The 19,910-nt window shown below is 45.5% G+C and overlaps 1 protein-coding gene across 1 annotated transcript; it reads left to right on the forward strand.

The window, feature by feature from the left end:
* The first annotated feature begins 7,234 nt into the window (after positions 1-7,234).
* LOC136496336 (uncharacterized) lies at positions 7,235-11,256 on the forward strand. Its single transcript, XM_066491989.1, has 2 exons — positions 7,235-7,487; positions 8,877-11,256. Exon 2 carries the CDS (start codon positions 9,219-9,221, stop codon positions 11,088-11,090), a length of 1,872 nt encoding a protein of 623 aa, XP_066348086.1. The 5' UTR covers positions 7,235-7,487; positions 8,877-9,218; the 3' UTR covers positions 11,091-11,256.
* The last annotated feature ends 8,654 nt before the right edge of the window (positions 11,257-19,910 follow it).

Genomic DNA, 19,910 nt, shown 5'->3' on the forward strand with positions numbered 1-19,910 from the left:
AAGTACCTAAGAGAGTGCATTAAATCGTGCTATTCCATTGAGCACACCCTAAGGGAGAACTCGAAAAATCCATATTTTTCCATCAAGATCATAAATGAGAGAATAAAGCTTATAATATTCTTAACTATTTCTTACATCACTTTATTACAACATTAGAGTACTTAAACAAGTTGAATGCAATAGCGAAATTAAGATAGTTTTACATATAAAAGAGTTTATACATTTTAGGTTTATATTTTTTATCTTGCAGCGAAGAACAACATATGATCAGAATTATAGCGGAAATAAAGATTAATGGTGAATCATAAAACTTTTCTTCTAAAACTTTTAGTAAGGGTTATAAATAAATACTATGGTCATAGCATGAAAGGAATCCTCTCTGAAGCCCATCAGGAGGTTTTCACACACAAAAGTCGTTTATCATCCATCGGTCACTTACAACGGGGGGCAATAAAACCCTGAGTATTCGATTATACTCAGCAAGACTTACCCGACAAGAGGAAAATAAAAGACTATAAGGATATGCAAGGCTTATTGACTTATGGGTTATTGCATCTGCGGAAGTATTACTAAATGTGTGTCCTTATTTTAAATTTTATTAGTAGTCATCATTAATTCATTAACTATCCATTCTATGTAAGCACCTATGCTACTTTTAAACAAGGTGGTAAGCAATCAGAACCATTTTATCACCTTTCAACTTTCAGTTCTTACTATGGTGCTAGACCATAGACAAGTCATACTATCTCATAGAAATGGCGATTCACTGAATCAATGTATCCTAGCTGGGTACCCTCAAAACACACGCCTCGTTTGTATCCCCAGGACACAAACAAGACCAATCTATTCCACTCCTATCACGGGGTCTAGGTCTCCATCCAAACTTAGACTCCAAGCCCCCACACTTGAAGATCCAGGTCTCAATGTGGTGCTTAAACCTCTACCTTTCTCCGCCTCCAATCAGTTGGTCTAGAAAGAGCCGAAACCCACGACTAAGAGCGCAATGAGCCTTTCCGCTCCCATAAGCAAGTATGTGCTCAGAATAATAAGTTTGTGACCTGACTACCATCCTATAGCAACGGATGGCTCTCAATCGACATAGGTGGAACAAGGGCAATCCGAGCCTCGCTCGAATGCCTAGCCAAGTCCAGATCCAAAGTATCATTCCACCCGATCTCCAATTATCCTTCATATATATTCCATGTGATAGTAATATAATAACAACAATAATATCTTTCCTATCTCTCGTGAGTGACTAGGTAATCACTCAACTTCTACCAGATTCCTACAACATAGCAATCTACACGATCTTGACATACTAGTAGGACTCATAGGATAAGGATATATATATATATATATGTAAGTGGTTTTCATTCAACTCCTTAAAACTTAATGTACAAGCATAAAATAAAGTGCAGAATAATAGGGTTTATGCATCCGGGGCTTGCCTAGGTAAGATATAACCAAAAGTTAGCACTCTATCATAGGGACATGATCATCAAGACACCATCTTTTCTGCTACTCCAAATGACTCCACGATCCATCATTATCCCTATTATGATATACGTGGATGCAACGCATAGACGTAATTAATCAACGATAATCACAACTCCTAAAAGACGATTATGCCTCTCAAGCTATGAGATAACTCTAATGACTAACTGTACTAGGCGACATATCCATGTTGTCGAATAAAGCGTTATTTTCCCAACAAGTGTTTTAGCTATACAAACCCAATGTGTTTCTTTTTCCATTTCATGGATTTAATACATATTCGAACCTAGGACTCATTAGCTATCTTAGCACACTAACTATTATGGAGCTACAAAAATTACAGTGAATACCTAATAATATTAGAAATTTACTGTGAAATTTTAGAGCCAACACTATCACCAATTTATCACAAAAATTCCTACAAGTTTTTATCTTAATAATATTAAGCATCTTAATTTAATTAGAGAACTCCTAAAAATATTATAAAACTATGTAAACAAGATATACTAGTAGATAGATCATGATTTTAGAAACCTAACAAAATTAGTTTCACAATTTTTAGTCAACTATACAAATTTATATTGAATTTACAAGTTTACCTTAGAAACTAAATTACAGAATGCTTTAGGAAAAGAAAAGGGCATGTGGACTATCAATTCGGCCCAGCAGCCCAGCGCGGGCACGGTTGTGCCGCGGCCCAACATGGCCCAAGGCCGAGGGAGCCCGCGCGCGACGACAGCTTTCCTAGAAAAGCTCCTAAGCTTTTAGATAATAACATGACTACTATGCACACTATTCCTACCAACAACGGTTTTGCAAACAAACCCTCGAATGTTTCCACCTTTACCATGGAGAGATCCTTGGGGATCCCCGTGCTCACCGACGCGGTGGCCGGTGGCATAGGGCAATTACGCCAAGCAACCCAGGCAGTGCTACTGATGGAAGTAGGGGACGACCATCATCTATGACTAAACGCGCAAGGATGGGTGGCAGTTAGGAACTCGAAGATGTATTAGCGTGAGCGACAGCGGCGAGCGGCTATCTATGGCGGTGGCATGGCCATTCCCGACAACCTAGGGCACTAACAGGAGAGGTAGAGACAGCTGGGAAGCACCAGAAACTCATCGAGCACCGAGTTGCGGTGATGGTTGGAACCAAAAAGTGTTGAGGTGGTCCGTCCACATGTGCGCCCGCCCCGCGTGGCGGCGCTTCGAGCGCGGCACCAGGCACGGCACCGCACCCACGGTAGAAACCTGGGCCAACCTGACATGAGCACCAGCTAGAGGAGATCAACACGAGTCTAGAAACACCACCAATTAGGTTCTCACCCCACGGATTGGGACTTACCCCTAACCCACTGGCTACTGCGGCTCTCATGGCCAGGCAGTGGGCAAAACCCTGAAATTGGTCGTAGCCAGACCACCGCTGGACCCGATGAGAATGGGGCGTCTAGTTAGCTCCCTATGCTACTCACTGGCATAAGGAATTGGACTGAGAAGTCTTGAGCTGGTGATTACGAAGGGGACAGAGAGCGATGCATCGCCACTACTACATCATGTGAAGCGGCCATAGCAGAGGTGACCTAGCCATGACCCGATAAGGTACGACAACATGAGAATAGGGCCGCATGAGCAAGGGCAGGAGGCGCATCAGTTAGTTCTTGGATGGAGCCAAGAGGGGTGCCAGCGTGCGGAGCACTAAAACATAGTAGCTGGGCCAGAGTGGGGTCATCGATGTCGGCTAGCGGGATAGAGCGAGTAGAGAGGCATCACCGTCACCCTATGGCTAGGATCAATTGACCCAGATGTAGCGGGCAACAACATAGACCCATGGGAGGTGAATCATAGGGTGAGGCGACTGCCACGCGAGCATGACAACAATGGCCACAGCCTCAGCTCGACCCCATGCACGGCTCAACGTTCAAGGTGGCGCACGCATGCGGTGGCAGCAGGGAACAAACGAGAATAGCATCATGACAACGCCTCGCAGTGCGGTCACGCATCAACGTCACCGGAGCAGCATGGTGGCGCAGTGCTCGTGCACACACAAGGCCTAGGCATAGCTCGACTAGCTCGATAACGATGGCCATGGCTGGCTTGGCCCGACGCGTAGCACGGGGCGGCAACGAGATGACCACCGACAAGGCCACGCGTGATGTGGTGCGCGCATGCGGTGGTGGGTGCACCAATGAGCGATGTCACACCCCAGGTGCGGTGACCATGCACACCCGGCCAGCTAGCCCAAGGCGATGTCGTGCACAGATCTTAAAGCATGAAAATCAATCGATTAGAGCTCTATTGAGATTAAAATAAAAGCTCAAGACTCTAGTAGACCCTAAGGGCTTCGTATCCAGGCAACAAGCATGGCCAGAGGGTGACCAATGAGGGAGATAGATAGGTGCCAACCTGGGTTTGTCACGCTAAGCGTTTGTTCATGAACGGAGCACCAACAGCCTGGCCACAGCGTGTTCTTAGGATGTTAGGGCATTTTTTGTGATGCCACGACAACCTCAACTCATCCATGAACTACACCCTGCTAAAGCACTCACTTAGAGGCAACCAACAAAACAAAATTGTGGAGCTAGTGCTTAAGTATTTTAGTTAAAATGTAAATGCCAAGATTACACTTGTCTTCTTCCTTCTAGTCTTAGAAGGTCCAGAGCTTGGCTTGCACTAACATCCATTAGCACTTTTGTTGCAATTTTTAATATGTCTAAACCTTATTAATTCCAACCAATGAGTATTTCACTCAATAGCCCATACTACATACTAACCCATAGGAGCAAAATATTTAAGCACATTTTAACTATTTTGCTCAATATAATTCACCAAAAATAACGTTCGTAACCTAAGTTCAATTTCTTGTCGATTCAACGGAAAGTTCTAGTTTAATTTTTTTGGATTCGATGTTTGAGCTCCCAAAACACTGGTTAACAACATTTTTATTTCAAAAATTAAAGTTGCATTTTCAACTACACCACTTGCTCATCATCTTTACTTAAGTACTACACACAGGTTATATTTTATTTTTGTTTATATAAATTGTTTTTCGTTGACCTTAACCTAGGTGCTAAGCAAGCTCGTAACACCAGAGATGTTACAAACGGCGGTGGACGGAGGTGCCTGCACCGGTAATGAAGCAGGGGAGGGGGAGCAGGGCTCGTCGGATCGGCTTACGCCGGCGGCGTTAGCCTTCGGGGGAGGAGGATGGAGGGTGGACGGGGTCATGCCGTAGCCGGTGGCGGTGTCGACATTGGCAACGGGTGCCCGTGGTGGTGGTGGTGTCTTGTCAGAGTGGTCGTGACATCGCTATGAACTAGACTCAGCCCTAGAGGCCTTATTCTACTCAACTAATTTTGTGTACGTGCGTGCTGGCGGAAGCGGAGTGTTGCAGTGATGGTGGTGTGCCCTGGGGTGGCCTCGTCGATGATGACCGATGGTCATGGCGGCTCACCAGAGCGGGGCTCACACGGGCAGCGCAACACAGAGGCCTAAGCTACCTAGCTACAACAAAAGGAAGAGGAGAAGCTTCGGGACTCACCGGTCGCTCCAATCGGCCAGAGACGCAGCGAGGAAGGAGGAGAGTGGGGGCGACGCTGATGGCACCGGCAAACTCCCGAATTGGAGAAAGGTGGAAGAAAAGGGGAAAGAAGAGGGAAAAGGGGAAGAGGAGGGGGAGATGGGGTGTTCCCGTCCTTGGCGGAGCTAGTGGTGGAGAGGACGAGGCGAGTGTGTCGCTGGCCAGGCCTATTTATAGGCCGGCTTGGCCGGTGTCCCGGCGGTGAGATATTTCTCGTGGTCATCCTTATCATCATGTGGGCGTGCCACTGACCTCGTCTAGGTCACATCGGCATGGCTAGTGCTTGTCCATGCGCTCGCCGGAGTGCCTTGGCGGCTACTCTGGTGGCTTGGCACGGCGTCGACCATGGCGTCGACCATTGACGCGTTTACAGTGAGGGAGGAGAGGGAGAAGAGAGGAAAAAGGAGGGCGTCCGTGGGGTCCCATTGTCGCCGTGCCTCCGCTGGCGCCTGGGTGGCGCTGGCGGGTGTTGATGTCACGGCTGTGCCGCGTACGGCTGTCGATAGACGGGGCCTGGGCGTCAGTAGGAGAGAGGGAGGAGAAGGGGGAGCGGGCGAGGCCGGGCCGAGCTAGGGCCGCGGCACTGCTACCTTTGTTTTATGTACTTGACCAAACTTAAACTTTGTACTACCTTTGTTTAAAAAATATAATTATAGACACATTCTTTAGTAAAAATTCTATAGATTGACCAAATATATTTATAAAATATTAATGTCTATAACACCAATAAAATATATTATGAAAATATATGTTATAGAAATTTAATGATACTTATTTGATATAAAATAAATATTGAAATTTTTTATTTCTTGTTATTTTAGTTTGATATTGTGTTAGAACTAAGCAAATATGCCCGTGCGTTACAATGGGAGAAAAAATTTATCGGATGTTCATAAAAACAACAGGAATGGTACATATCTTTTTATGTTTTAACATTTTTATCAATATATCTAAACCTACCAGCCCATTTCTTTTGTCTACCTCCGAATAAGTTGGATGAGGAACCTAATCTAAATCCCTATAGAAAAAAATATAAGAGTAGAGATCTATTCCTAATAATACTAAACCACGGTAAGTTTCTTTAGTTTAATCTTTTTCTTCTGTTTTTCCTTAAACGCTGACTTTTGTTTTCTTTTTGCCATAGAGATCGTATCCTCATCAGCCACAATTTTTTTTTGCTTTTTTCTTATTTGCCGTACGACTCTTGGTTTGGGTCTCTTTTTCCCGTTTTTTTTCAACATAAGTATAATTAGGAATCCTATTCTAATCCAAATAGATACCTCCTAGTAAGTTGACGAGGATCGTAATCTAAATCCATATAGGAAATAAAATAAGAGTAGAGATCTATTTCTAATAATAATACTAAATACTAAACCACGATAAGTCTCTTCAGTTTGGATCTTTTTCTTTTGTTTTTTTTCCATAAACATCCATTTTTTTTCTTTTTGCCGTAGAGATCATATCCTCATTGGCCACAAATTTTTTCCCGTTCTTTTTTGCCGTACAAACTCTTGGTTTGGGTCTCTTTTTCCTATTTTTTTCTTTTATTTGCCGTAGAGAGATTTTGTTCTGTTTTTTTTCTACCTTAGAGACCGTGTTCTCATCGGCCATGTATTGTTTTTTTTCTTCCTTAGAGACCGTGTCCTCATCGGCCATGTATTTTTTTTGGTCAATGAACCTATATTCATATGTCAAATAAAACTTGAGCCGTATAGAAAAGAGATTTGAATTAGGATTTCTATTTCTATGCAGTTTATTTAGACTTGAAGAGATCTATTTGTTCTAACTAAGGTTATATACGTCTATACCTCTCGACTACCAGCGGTAGTTAGGGAGACGTGAAAGAAAAAAAATGATCAGAAATTTTGTCTCTTGAATATAGATTATTTTATTTTTTGAACGGAGTGAGCAGTGTTATTTTTCGGGCGTAGACAAGGCGAGCTAGCAGTCTGTTGTCAGAGCACGAAGCCAAGTCAAAACCAAAAAGCGATAATAATAAAAAATTGGTGCTGGAAGTCACAGGCTCACAGCTGGGCGCCGCTTGGCTTGCCAAGCCAGCCGTTGATGCCGCGAAGCCGAGCGAGCCGCCAGCAGGCTTGCCAGGTAACCCCGTCGTCATCCACCCGTTCCGCACCGAGAAGGATTGGAGGAACCCTACCCTACCATACCAATCTCGCCTCGTTTCGTCTCAGCTGCAGTCCAATTCCATCATCTGCAAGCGGAGGCCGCACCCCTGCTCTGCTCATCAGAAATTCAGCATAGAGGAGGCAGGCCGCCGCCCGCAGGCAGGCCACCGAAACAAAACACTACTCCGTCTCGCCTCCCTCTCCTCTTCCCCAGCGATTTCCTCCTCCCGCTCCTCCTCCGCCGAGGCCGCACCGCAGCGACCCCGCCGTCGTCCGCTCGCGCGCGAGGTGACGCTTCACTTCCCGCCTCCTCTCGTTCCAATCCTACCTTCTTTTTTTTTCATTCCTTCGGCCACGATGTGCATGCATGCTACTACGCCGGGGTGTTACGGGTATGAGAGCTTTCGGGATTAAGGTGCTAGGTCCCTCTTCGGGGAACCTTATGTGGTTGGGGAATTCCCTCCCCGCGTCCCATCTCATGGTGGGTGGTGGCGCTGTTAGATCTGTTCTGTCCGTTCCCTCTCGTTCTACACTTCAGCGAGGAGGACGATAGCTGCGAGCCTGCGAGATTTAGGGGCCCTAGGCTGGAGTAGGCGGCCTCTGTTTTTGGGGTGTTCTGCAATTCGGACAGTACGGGGCTCTGAAGTTGGAGTCATCATAGAGAAAGGACGCCTGTTTTCCTTTTTTTTAATTCCTTTTACGTCCCTCTTTGTACTGCTTTTGTTCCTAGCTGGCTATATACTCTCTGGTCAAGAGTTCCTTGTACTGCTAAGCATATCTGAGTTTTTGCCAGCAAATCCTATTGTCACCCCCCCTCAAAAGGTTTTCTTCTTATTACTGGCTGTTCATCTTATTGGGGATTCTTTTTAGTGGCTCCTAAATGTTTAAATCCCAAGAGTTTCAGCGTGGTCATCGTTTAAGTAGTCATTTGAACACAACTAGTCAACCTGTTAGCTTTGCGTTTTGATGGATTTATGGTTTCTCTTGTTTTATATGTTTCTTATGGAGAATTGAGAACCTTATTTTGTGTACTAAATTCTAGGTAGCTTCAATTGTTTGTTAGCTATCTTCAACTCTGCTATTTCAGATGAATCTGTCATGTGTGTGATTCCAATTTTTTTTGAGAAAGATGTGATATGCGCATATGGCACAATGGTTTGCTGATTCTATCATTATCAAACCCTGAAAGAGAGCACCTAGATAGAGCTAGCTAAAACTCCTTTTTGGATTAGGCTACTCACGAATCACGATAGCATCCAAGTGCTGAATACAAAACAAATTCTGTCAAAGATCATAATCCTTAGGATTCCACTTGTGCAAATTATTGTTCTAGGTATCTCAAGGGCTTTGGTGATATGCTCGAGAAAGATTGCACTCATGTTAGTTACCTCTGTTAAATGATTTTGTGTACAAAAAAAAGAAATCAATCTGTTGAATACTGTTACTCATGGTCTCAGGGTTCTGACTTTGCTTACTTTAGTTCAGCAGCTATTTCTTCTATCATGTGTTGGTCACCTTGCATTGACTTAAGCTTTGTAAAGCATACACCCACATTTTTTACTTGCTTGAGCTTTGGCAAATTCTACTACTGATAGTTAGTTTATAAGATCATGCCTACTATATATTTTTATATCTGAATCTTATCTGACACTACTTTTTTTCTCTCTTAACTTTAAGATTGTGCAACCACATAATCTGGATGCTCCTGCCTATTCATGATGTCAACCACCAGAGATATTGTTTAGTGCTGGGAAAGTTGTGCAGTTTTGGATCATAAATTTCACTGAAACAAGATAATTATGGACCGTGCAGACACATCAGGGTTTGTCAGTGGTGGTTGCTTTGGTACTACACTCCTGCTGATATTCTTCCATTTCGTCTATTCTACAGTCCGTGTCTGATAGATCATCAAGAACCCTTGAGCTGCCTGGGCAGAAATATCATCAGGCCCCTGTTCTTTGAGCACTTTACTGTTTTATCTCATTTTCTTTCCGCCATTGTGATAGAGTCTCAACTGTGATGGATAATGGCTTCATGGACATCCCCCATCCGCCTCTGATGAATGACCCCTTTGTGTTAGTGGGATGCTCAGCGCCAAGCTCCTCAATGGAGAACATGGGTCAAAGCACACTCTGTATGGACGGCCTGAACCCAGCAATGGTTAGTTGCAGCCATGTTAATGGAAATACACAGATAATGAATGACATAATAGCGAGAGATGATGGCAGCAGGTTAGTCCTTGGTTTGGGTCCAACACCGAATTTTTATTCTGCAGTGTCCACTGGTTCAAAACAAGATCAGAGGTTGTCCGGCCAGAGTTCTACTTTCACTGATTCAGGGATGCTGAGGCTTGGTCTTCAGATGGATGGTGGGGAAGCAATTCAATATCTGCAAGCACCGAATGGAGCACTCCATTCTTTAGGTGTTGTTGACGAGGCTTCAACATCTGCTACTGTAAGGAACTTGGGTGGTTACATGCCATCCCTACTCTTTGCTCCCCGTGCCAATTCTACTGTCAATGAGACACAAGTAGAAACCCCAGATTCTCTAGACCTCACGCACAGCACCAACAATAGTCAGCATCTTCAACATCACCTGCAGCTCAGCCCTGAACCCTCTGCAATGACCGAGTCTTCATTTGGTGTGAGTTCTGATGTTGTCACTGCAACAACTACATCAGAACGTAGCCATTCCCGACATCCTAAGAAATGCAGGTTTAAGGGATGTTCCAAAGGTGCAAGAGGCGCATCAGGATTGTGTATTGCTCACGGAGGTGGGCAGAGATGTCATAAATCTGGATGCCATAAAGGTGCCGAGAGCAGTTCTGCATACTGCAAAGCCCACGGTGGCGGTCGCCGGTGTGAGGAGCTTGGTTGCACCAAAAGTGCAGAAGGAAAAACAGATTATTGCATTGCTCATGGTGGAGGCCGCCGCTGTGAACATCCTGGCTGTCCTAAAGCTGCCCGGGGTAAGTCTGGGCGGTGCATCAAGCACGGTGGTGGGAAGAGGTGCTCGGTTAAAGGTTGCATTCGGAGTGCCGAGGGGAAGGCTGGACTGTGCATTTCTCATGGCGGTGGCCGACGGTGCCAGTATCCAGATTGTGGCAAGGGGGCACAGGGCAGCACATTGTACTGCAAGGGACATGGTGGTGGCAAGAGGTGCATCTACGATGGTTGCAGCAAAGGCGCAGAGGGTAGCACACCTCTGTGCAAAGCACATGGTGGTGGGAAGCGATGCATGTTTGAAGGAGGTGGTGTCTGTGCAAAGAGTGTGCACGGGGCTACTGAATACTGCGTGGCACATGGAGGAGGGAAGCGCTGTTCCGTGCCCGGCTGCACCAAAAGTGCTCGTGGCCGCACTGACTGCTGTGTGAAGCACGGTGGGGGCAAGCGGTGCAAGGTTGACAACTGCGGCAAGAGCGCCCAGGGGAGCACGGAATTCTGCAAAGCCCATGGTGGAGGAAAGCGGTGCACTTGGAGCACAGGCTGTGAAAAGTTCTCCCGTGGCAAGAGTGGCTTCTGTGCGGCACATGGTACCTTGATGGCCAGGCAGCGAGAACAAGAGGTGGTGAAGAATGTAGGAAGCATGATTGGACCAGGTCTCTTCAACGGCATTGTGGTATCATCTGCCACCGCAGCAAGCAGCATGATGAACGAGCACTCGTCCTCTGGTGTCAGCACCGCTTCCGACTGCGATGGCACCGTAAGGAGCCAATCAATGATTCCTCCGCAGGTGCTGGTTCCTCGCTCTATGATGCCTTCTTGGTCGTCTGAGCCTGTAGATGGAGGCAGAGAGGGAGGTCATGTTGTTCCTGAGGGGAGGGTCCATGGTGGTGGCCTCCTGTCACTTCTTGGTGGCAGCTTCAGGAATGCCGATGTGGAAAAGCTTTGAAGCTAGTGCTTTTCCATCTGCAGATTCGGTCAGTTTGTTTGTACATAAACAGGGCGCGTTTCCGCCTATTGAATTCTTATTGTGCCTTTTCTTGTCTAGATAAACATTTCAACCTTCATGTACTGGTTAAGTCCATTATAAAGTGGTGACTGGCAATTGTTGTGAACGCTTTTTGGCTTGTTGGTTCAGTTGTAGTCCAGTACTGCAATAAATTCGTGTACTTATTATGCTGCTCTTATCTGTTTGTGCGCATTCTTAAGAAACTTGTCTGGACTTTCCATTGCAAAGTGTTGGATGCCAATTTTCTGAAATCTGTAATTTTTCAGCATGTCGGTCCAGGTTATATATTTGTTCTCTGTTTCTGTTTGTGCATATTGTTATTAAGTTATATTCGACTTTTTTTTGCGGTGGTGATGAATTCCCATATACCTGAATCCTGCCTTTTTCCTGATCTATCGTTCTTTTTTGGCACTATATATAGTTTTATAATGAATAATAATGCAAAATGCTAACCGGAGAACCTTATTCCTGCAATAACTCATCACCTCCATGTTTTATTTTGATTGAATTGGGTGATTACAAAGGTTAATTTATAGATAGATATTTCATTGAACAAAAAAACTCCACTATTTGCCGAATTTGGTAAAGAAGAGGTGCAACCTTAACCACATGCTGAGAGTGTGTTCGGTTCAGCTTTTGGAATTGCAGCCGAAAAGCAAAAGGCCAACTAAACGGATAGAACCAAGCAGCGACTCTTGTGTTGTACAATTTTCATAGCACATTGGATGCTGTTTTTGACTTCCAGCTTTCTTCTTTCCGATGGATGACAATAAAAGAGATGTTTAGCGGCTGTTTCGAGGGAGATAAAGAGAACAGGTTTTATAGTTATTTTAACCAGACAACTTCAATTTTTTCACAGCACATAACTCACGATGTCTTTTCCACAACATATGAGTTTTTCCGCGGCTCACAGCTGAACCACACAAACCCTTAATAGATCTAGGAGCTACACACTGTTAGGAATTTAGGCAATTTCATTATCAGTTAAATCCAGAAAAATAACATCAGCAGGTTTGTGACGACATATATGTGCATGTGTGTGTATATTTCTTATGAACACTACAGCATGTAGAGATGACATACTGGTGAATACAGTAAAAACACAAAGTACAGAAATTAGACTGTACCCAGCGGAGGGTCCCATACCGAGGACATCGGAGGCTCCATTCGCACTAGTTGACATAGTGCGTTGTTCGAAGTCGCGGACCACAATCGATGCAGGAAGATGTTCACAGTGCAGTCCCACGAACGGATCACCAGGAAGAAGACGCCTTGATGTTCCACAGGCAATCACATGGAAGAAGATGTACGTGGACGAGCAGTCGCGGATCGCTCACCAAAAACCTAATCGCCGCGCACCCCGTGCAAGGTTCTCGGGCGGACGAGGGTTCCGGAGGCAACTGCTCTCCCGCTACTCCGTGCGCGCAGAGTTACGGGACGGGGTGGTTGCGGAAGGACTCAATCTGTATTGACGGAGGACTCGGATATATGGATGGGGAGAAGAGAGGCAACGTAGAATCCCAGGAGACGGAGACGGTAACTGCCGCAATCAGTTCGCCTCCACCATCAAGGGGAGTAACTCCCGTTGTTATGTGGATTAAGTGGCAAAAGACGGGTCACGCCCGCCCGCTCGCCACCTACCACGCCCTCGGCCGCGGCCCGGCCGGTGGCGGCGGCGGCGCGCGCGCGTGTGGCACGCCTTTGTCCTTTTCTCAGCTTCTCAATTTAGATGAATAATTTCCAACCATATAAGCTGAGTCAACGTTCAGTCAAAATCCCATATGATATTAAACCATACAAGACTTAATGTTACGTACCATAGAGTTTTATTTGATTACTAAATATTATATGGGTCAAGCCCATATTATTATCCAACACACGATTAACATCTTACACCACCTCAGATCTATACAAACGATGAGATGGAATGAAAAGTGTGTCCAAAAAGTAATGATTAAACGGGTATCTTGAGATTAACGGCCATAACTTATTAGTGGATCTGAATGAAAAATGAGTCCAAAAGAGAATAGATTAAACGAGTATCTTGAGACTGGCTCTGTTCGGCTGGGCTGGTTTTGGCTGGGCTGTTCAGCCCAGCCATTCGGCGGCCCAGGTCCAGCCGAGCGACTGATCTAAAAGCCGATTGGCCGGCCGTATTCGCACCCCCTCCCTCGTTCCGTTCTCCCAATAGCCGCTAGGGTTTGCGCTCGCTCGCCCTCAGCCTCTCTCCTTCGCGCGGGCTGCGGCGGCTGTGAGCTCCGCTTCGTCGTGCCCGCCCCGACCGCCATAAGCGGATCGCTGCCTGCCTGCCCGCCTCGCAACGCCGTGAGGGCGCCCCATTGCCGTCGACAGCCTTCCGCGATGATCGTTAGCTCCGCATCCCTCCCAGAACCCGCCACCATCAACGCCCGTCCACCGGCAACAGGTAACCCTAGAAACGAGGCCGGCGTCGTCCCTCCGCCTCCGGATTTGACCCCCACGTGCTCGTTTTGCAAGTGTATCCCGACCGCCGGCCACGGATCCACATCTCAGCTCGCCGGAATCGCCTGCCGCTTCACCAGATCCGGGGACCCTAGGTTTGTTCTCGTGCACCTGCTTCCCAACTCTTGCTAGTCACTGCCGCCGTGCCGTGCCCCACCGCACCACTTTCCCGTGCCCCTTCTGGCCTTCCCCTTCGCCGCCGCCTCCTGGGAGTCGAAACCCTAGCCAGCCAGCTCATGGCCGGGGCGGTTCCTGTTAGTCTTGATTCCGTTGTTGAATGTGCTTGCAAATAGTAATGATATTGGGTATTTGGGTTCGTAGGCTCTTCCCATGTTTGCATGATGCGGCGCTCATGTTTCTCATGTTTCTGCAAGTTCTGTGATACAACTAAGCATTAACCAACCCAATAAATTTTGGCTGAGTGACTTGACCACTTGTTTGTCAATAATACTCACATTCTAGTTATCCAATCATGCAAGAGTTGCGTCACCGACTCCTAACGAACCTGGACCTCCTTGTCTTGTGACATTTCCACCTTTTGAAAAAAGAACACTCGCTTTAATGGCTAGATGCTAGACAAATGGTAATTTTACCCTCACTATAATTGTCAAAAGTATACTCAGCTAGATAGATTTGTCTTGTATGTTGGTTCAAGCTCTACTGTAATCACACGCTCATGGCATGCTTATAGAATGATGCTGATGCAAACTGTAGCTTTGGGTTTACCTGTTGCTTGATGCTGCCACTTTCATTGTGCACATATAATTTCATTTACAAGGTGTGTTTTTTTGTTTCTATCAGTGCACCACTCACATTCGAAGTATTGCCCTTTCTGCAGCCATTTCATGGACGTGCTAACAAGTGCTGCTCAACGCTGCCCACACTGGCAGCGTCCTCCACTTCATCGTGCTCTTCACCTGAAGCCAGGGCACTAGAACCTCCATTCAAACGCGCCAAGCGTTTTGCCAAGGCACGTCCCCATTTCTTATGCCCTAACTCTCCTGTTTGTAACTCTTAGAGCTGCTATTTTTTTCGTCTATGCTGCGTACATCATACCATACTATTTTAAACATGGCAACAGATGTCCATGGATCGTGCTAACTGGGATGACGCCACCTTGAGGACCTTTCTAGAACTAGTGATAGAATCAGAAAAACCTATTGCACTAGGAACCAGCGAGGCCTCACAACCCTCGGCTAGGCAAATGTCTATCCAGCATTCGAAAAGGCAATGGGGTTGCCGTGTGATAAAGAAACAGCTACAGAACAAGTTGAACGAGATAAAGCGGGCATATTTTACTTGGCGCGACCTTCAAACCCACACTGGTATATGCCGTGACCCGAATATAGGAGGCGTCACAGTTGACCCCTCGTTCTTTGAGGGTGGCAACGGGGTACTAGCTTCCACCTAATTCCTTTTTAAGCCCCTGAACTACCCAGTACTAGGGATGTTCCCATTCTACTTATTCTAACCTGTGGATCCATGGCACACGTATAGGAAAATAGGCAAATATGTTGCGGAGTGGACTAAAATTCCCAAATGCCTTGACCTACTGATCACTCTTTGGGGACACACACCCGCGACAGGGGTTCGTTGCTATCTTCTAGTGGCCATCATTGCGAGAGGACACCCAGTAATACCAAGCCATGGTAGTCCACACGACATGTCACCGAACCCCGTAGGTGTCTAGAGTGTTGGTTAGTCCTCCAAGAGATCCACTAGGGATTACTCTGTCAACATCCCTCCCTAGTAAGAAGAGTGCTTCCATTGATGAGTGCCTTAACGACCTGACCGACATCATTAAAGACCATAAGCTGCAGAAGGCCCGTATCAGCAAGCAGGAAGAGGAGATGGACAAAGTGGTGAAGACTATGAAAGAAGATGGTTTGCGAGAGTCTGATGCTTGTTTATGCTCATGCTTTAATTATTTGCACGAACACACTGCACCATAGGAACTTCCTGAGCATGGAAACAAAAGAGGGCCGCCTCAACTTTCTGCAGATTTGCTGGGAGGATAGGAGATCCAGATCTAAGTAGATGTTATCCGAACAAGCGCTCCCACTGCGGCAGTCTATGTAGTTTCATTTGCCAAAACGTGTATGCTGAGTTCTACTGTATCGTTGAGAATATTTGTTTCAGTTCCATCGTTCTAATGTGGCCCAGTGGCCTGAACATTTTGTGCTGTTTTTTTTCAAGTATCCAAATAAAATGTATTCTGTGACGTAAATATCTTTGTTTAATAGACATTTCATTTTTTTCATGTGTTACGTGGTGTACTGGCTCCGCATTGTTCAGGACGAGGTAGCTGCTTGCAGCCATCACGGAAGTCCCAAGGTATGAATCCTTCTCTACATTTGTGTGCACATAGGCAGTATATGCTCCTTGCTTTCTAACTTGCTCTTAATTGGTGTTGTAGGTCCATCTACAATTGCAAACCGAGTATCACTATTAATTGATGTTCTAGGTACCTGCTCACATTTAATCCTTCAATGGTACGTAAACAAGACAAGACTCTTTTATTGTACTATTGAAACATGCTGACCCTTCATCTGGACCCAACCAATTTGAAGGTCTGTATTTGATACTCCATTAACTCATTTCTTCAGAAGCCAGCCATCCAAATTTAGGACTAAATAATGTTTTTGCAGATGAGCACCACTGAGGATTCCGACAACAGCGACAACTCCAGCGAAGGACCTCCCATTTTCAACTTGGCGACTGCTGCTATCCTGCTTGCAAAGTACAAAGCAGCAGTGGCCAATGCGGACTCCAGTGGTGAACCCGGACCTCCCCTTCCAAAAGATGACCTTACGACAGTGGATGGAAGTCAATCTGCGAAACGAACGAAAGTGCTTGGACAACTTGCGTATGTCTCCTGATAATGTCCTGCATTTGCATGACATTTTACTTGGGTTTGGACTAAAGGGTACACGACAGACAGGATCCCTAGAATATTTAGGTATATATGTGTGGACTTGTGCTCACAACCAGGCATTTCGAAGGAGCAGGGATAGATTCGAACGGTCTTTAGATACAATTAGTAGGAAGGTGAGTCATGTCACCGAGGTTATGTGTAGGTGGGCATACCATATTCTTGTTCCAGCTGATAGCACTTATGCTGGAGTGAAATGGCAACTTGGAACATATGCACCATTCTTTGATGGATGCATCGGGGCTTTGGATGTCAGTCACGTTAAAGTTAAGGTGAATAAGGAGGCTAAAATTGACCATATAAATAGGAAATGAGATGTAAGTATTAATGTTTGTGCCATTGTAGATATGGATGGTCGCTTCACATATGTTGGTGTGGGGATGGTGGGTTCGGTGCATGACTTGTCGGTTCTGAAACAATGTTGGGAGGAACCAAACTTCCCACATCCACCACACGGTGAGTGACGTCTGCCATGCAATTATTTGACCTACATTTTTTTAGTTGCTTGGGCAGAAAAGAAAAAGTAATTGTGCAAATGGTTCATATGTTGCAGGCCGCTACTATCTGGTGGACGCTGGATACGTACTGGAGTCTGGATACATGGGTCCTTTCAAAAATACAAGGTACCATCCGGATGATTTTAGAGGTGTACCTGTTGAGACTATGTCTCGACAGGAGAAATTTAACTTCCTCATTCTAGGCTACGCAATGTCATCGAACGGACATTTGGGGTTCTAAAAGGCCGGTGGCACATTCTAGATGGGGTACCTTACTGTCATAGGGCCAAGCAAAAGATGATTATTATGTCATGCTTTACACTGCACAATTATTTGTTCATTCGGGAGCATGGATTTGGATCCCCTACCTACCCACCGTCTACCTGGGTGCAGCTCAATGCAAGTAATACTATGACATCAATGAGGGAGTACATATCTTTAGGGCTCTAGGGAGAATAATTGTGTAGAGGTGATGTAACTTAGGATGGAAAGTAGGTGAATTCAAGATAGATGGGCTGTGGTTTGAATTATATATGTATGATACTTGGTGGTGCATTCAAGCGCAGGACGAAGGCGAAGGTGTATGTGCAGCTGCAGGTTGCATGTGGACTTGTCCAGCCGAAGACTTGTCCGTGCAGTTTGCTTTGTGGCTTCATGAAGGCTACAAGTTTTGTAAATGTTGCATGTATGCGTAATTGTATAACCATGGACTGGTCCAATATGTAGGTACTGCTATGTTATATGAAGTTGTTGTCTTGAATGTTGTAAAGTACTGTAATTTGTATTTATGGTTAGAACCTATTGAGGCATGCCAGAACTGGTATGTAAACTTGACCAACATTTCAAGTTCAACTAGGTCAATATGTGTAATGTATCGAACTTGTGGTGTTCAGTTAACTTGTTTGTCAACTGTTGGTTCGAAGTGGCAATGGCATGCCTACTGTACATGCGCTGCTTGATCGGCTCAAGCTTGCTGCCTGGCTGCTTCAGCAGTAGGCTCAAATCAGCAAAAGTGAGCCATATGTAACTTGGAGAGGGCTACAAGTTTTGTATATTCGATTTCACTTATGCCTAATTGACCAGTTATGTATAAAGTAGAGGACTGTGGAGTTGTTACAAGATTTGTTAGTTAATTAAGTGTGCATGAACTGTGATGAATGTTTGTAAGGCCTTGAGATAGTCTAAATGTGTACAACTGTTGTTGTGGCGCCAGTTTGCACTCCATTCATTGCATTTGGCGTCATTTTTTAAATTTGAGTTGGATTCAAATCGGAGTGGCTGGAACGGCGGAAGGTGGCTGCTGCTTGGCTGGTGGGAAACTGTAGCAGCATCAGCCCAGCCGGCTGAAAATTGGACCAGCCGAACAGAGCCACTAACGGCCATAAATTATTAGTGGATCTGAAAAATGAGTCCAAAAAGAAATGATTAAATGAGCATCTTGAGACTAACGGCCATCAATTATTAGTGGATCTGATATCTCGTACAATAATGTGAAGGCTTGTAGGGTTCGTTCTTCAGTTAATCTTTTGTTAGCTCGTCCGAACAGTTTTGGAGATGTTCCCCGTCACTCGAAAATCATATATCTTGTTGCTTAAAAGACCAGACCACCAATTTCAAACTGGCAGCGTTGCTAACTGCAATTGATGGTTTATAGATCTCAGTTCTCAGCGAACAAAATATTTTGAGCTAATCACCACTTGCCAAAATGGGTCAACCGGAGGCAGATCCTCAGATCCGAGCTTAAGGCCCCGTTCGGCTTGCTGAATCTTGACTGAAATTGACTGAAAACACTATTCTGGCTGAAATGTTGCGAGGAAAAAACATTGAAGTCAAACAAGCCAGATATGGGGTAAGCCGAATGGAGCCTGAGAGGTCTACGATAGTACGATTGATTCTGGTGAAGTAGTCATCTGGTTGACAAAAACTTAACATGCTGTTTGGTTTGCGTAGTCAGGTGACAACAGACGAGCATGGTTGTGTTCTGCGCTGCACAAAGAAGCGTGTTTGATTCCACAGATGGACCCACGCGGCATGCGTCCATCCCACATCAAGTTGTCAGTTGGTTTTTCAGAGAATCAGTTCATTCCATTAACTAACCTAAGATTGACACCGTGAAGAATTAACAGACGATAGATTGGTCGGACATGTGCCGCAAACCAAATCCCAGCGCTAGGTTCGGATTTTAGATCGGATCATTCCGCATCCGTTCGTTCTGCAGACCAAATAGTCCGAAACAGTCATGTTTATTTCTCTTATAATCCATTTTTTCAGCTTGTTTTTTTTAGTCAAAACAGTATTTTTCTCTCGCAATAAATCAGCCGGAACAATATTTCGGGCCTGTTCGGCAGGACTGAAAAATATTGTTTCGGCTGATTGTTGTGAGAGAAAAATACTGTTCTGACAGGACGTGAATAGTGATTTTGTGAGGTGGCTGGCCAGCCGGCAGCCAGCCAGCCAGCCAGCCAGCCAGCCGAACACGGCCGGCTTTTCAGCAAATAGTTCTTCCTACTTTGGGGCGCTTGCCGGCCGTGTGGCCAACAGGGTGGCGATCCATGGAAAAGTGTATCACCTTCGTATCAACGATGGCAAGAACGCACTCCACTGTACGCTTTCTCGTGTCACTAATGACTGCATGGATCGCGACGCGCTGTCATCCATCCCATCGGATAGCTAGTTTAATCTCGCTGTCGTTGTTAATCAGGTGGGCATAGGGGCTTCAGCGAAGGCCGTTTGAACGGCGTTGAGACCCTTGTAGGGTTACGTAAAAATTAAGTTAATTTACGAGCTTGTAGATAACCACCTTACACCCCTGCTTCTTCTCTTAAACAAATCACAACCTTGCGGTATCAT

Source organism: Miscanthus floridulus, chromosome 12 (assembly GCF_019320115.1).
Source record: "Miscanthus floridulus cultivar M001 chromosome 12, ASM1932011v1, whole genome shotgun sequence".
Lineage (NCBI taxonomy): Eukaryota > Viridiplantae > Streptophyta > Magnoliopsida > Poales > Poaceae > Miscanthus > Miscanthus floridulus.

Coding starts and splice junctions, on each gene's coding strand:
- LOC136496336 (XM_066491989.1), top strand. CDS start 9,219: ATGGATAATGGCTTCATGGACATCCCCCATCCGCCTCTGATGAATGAC.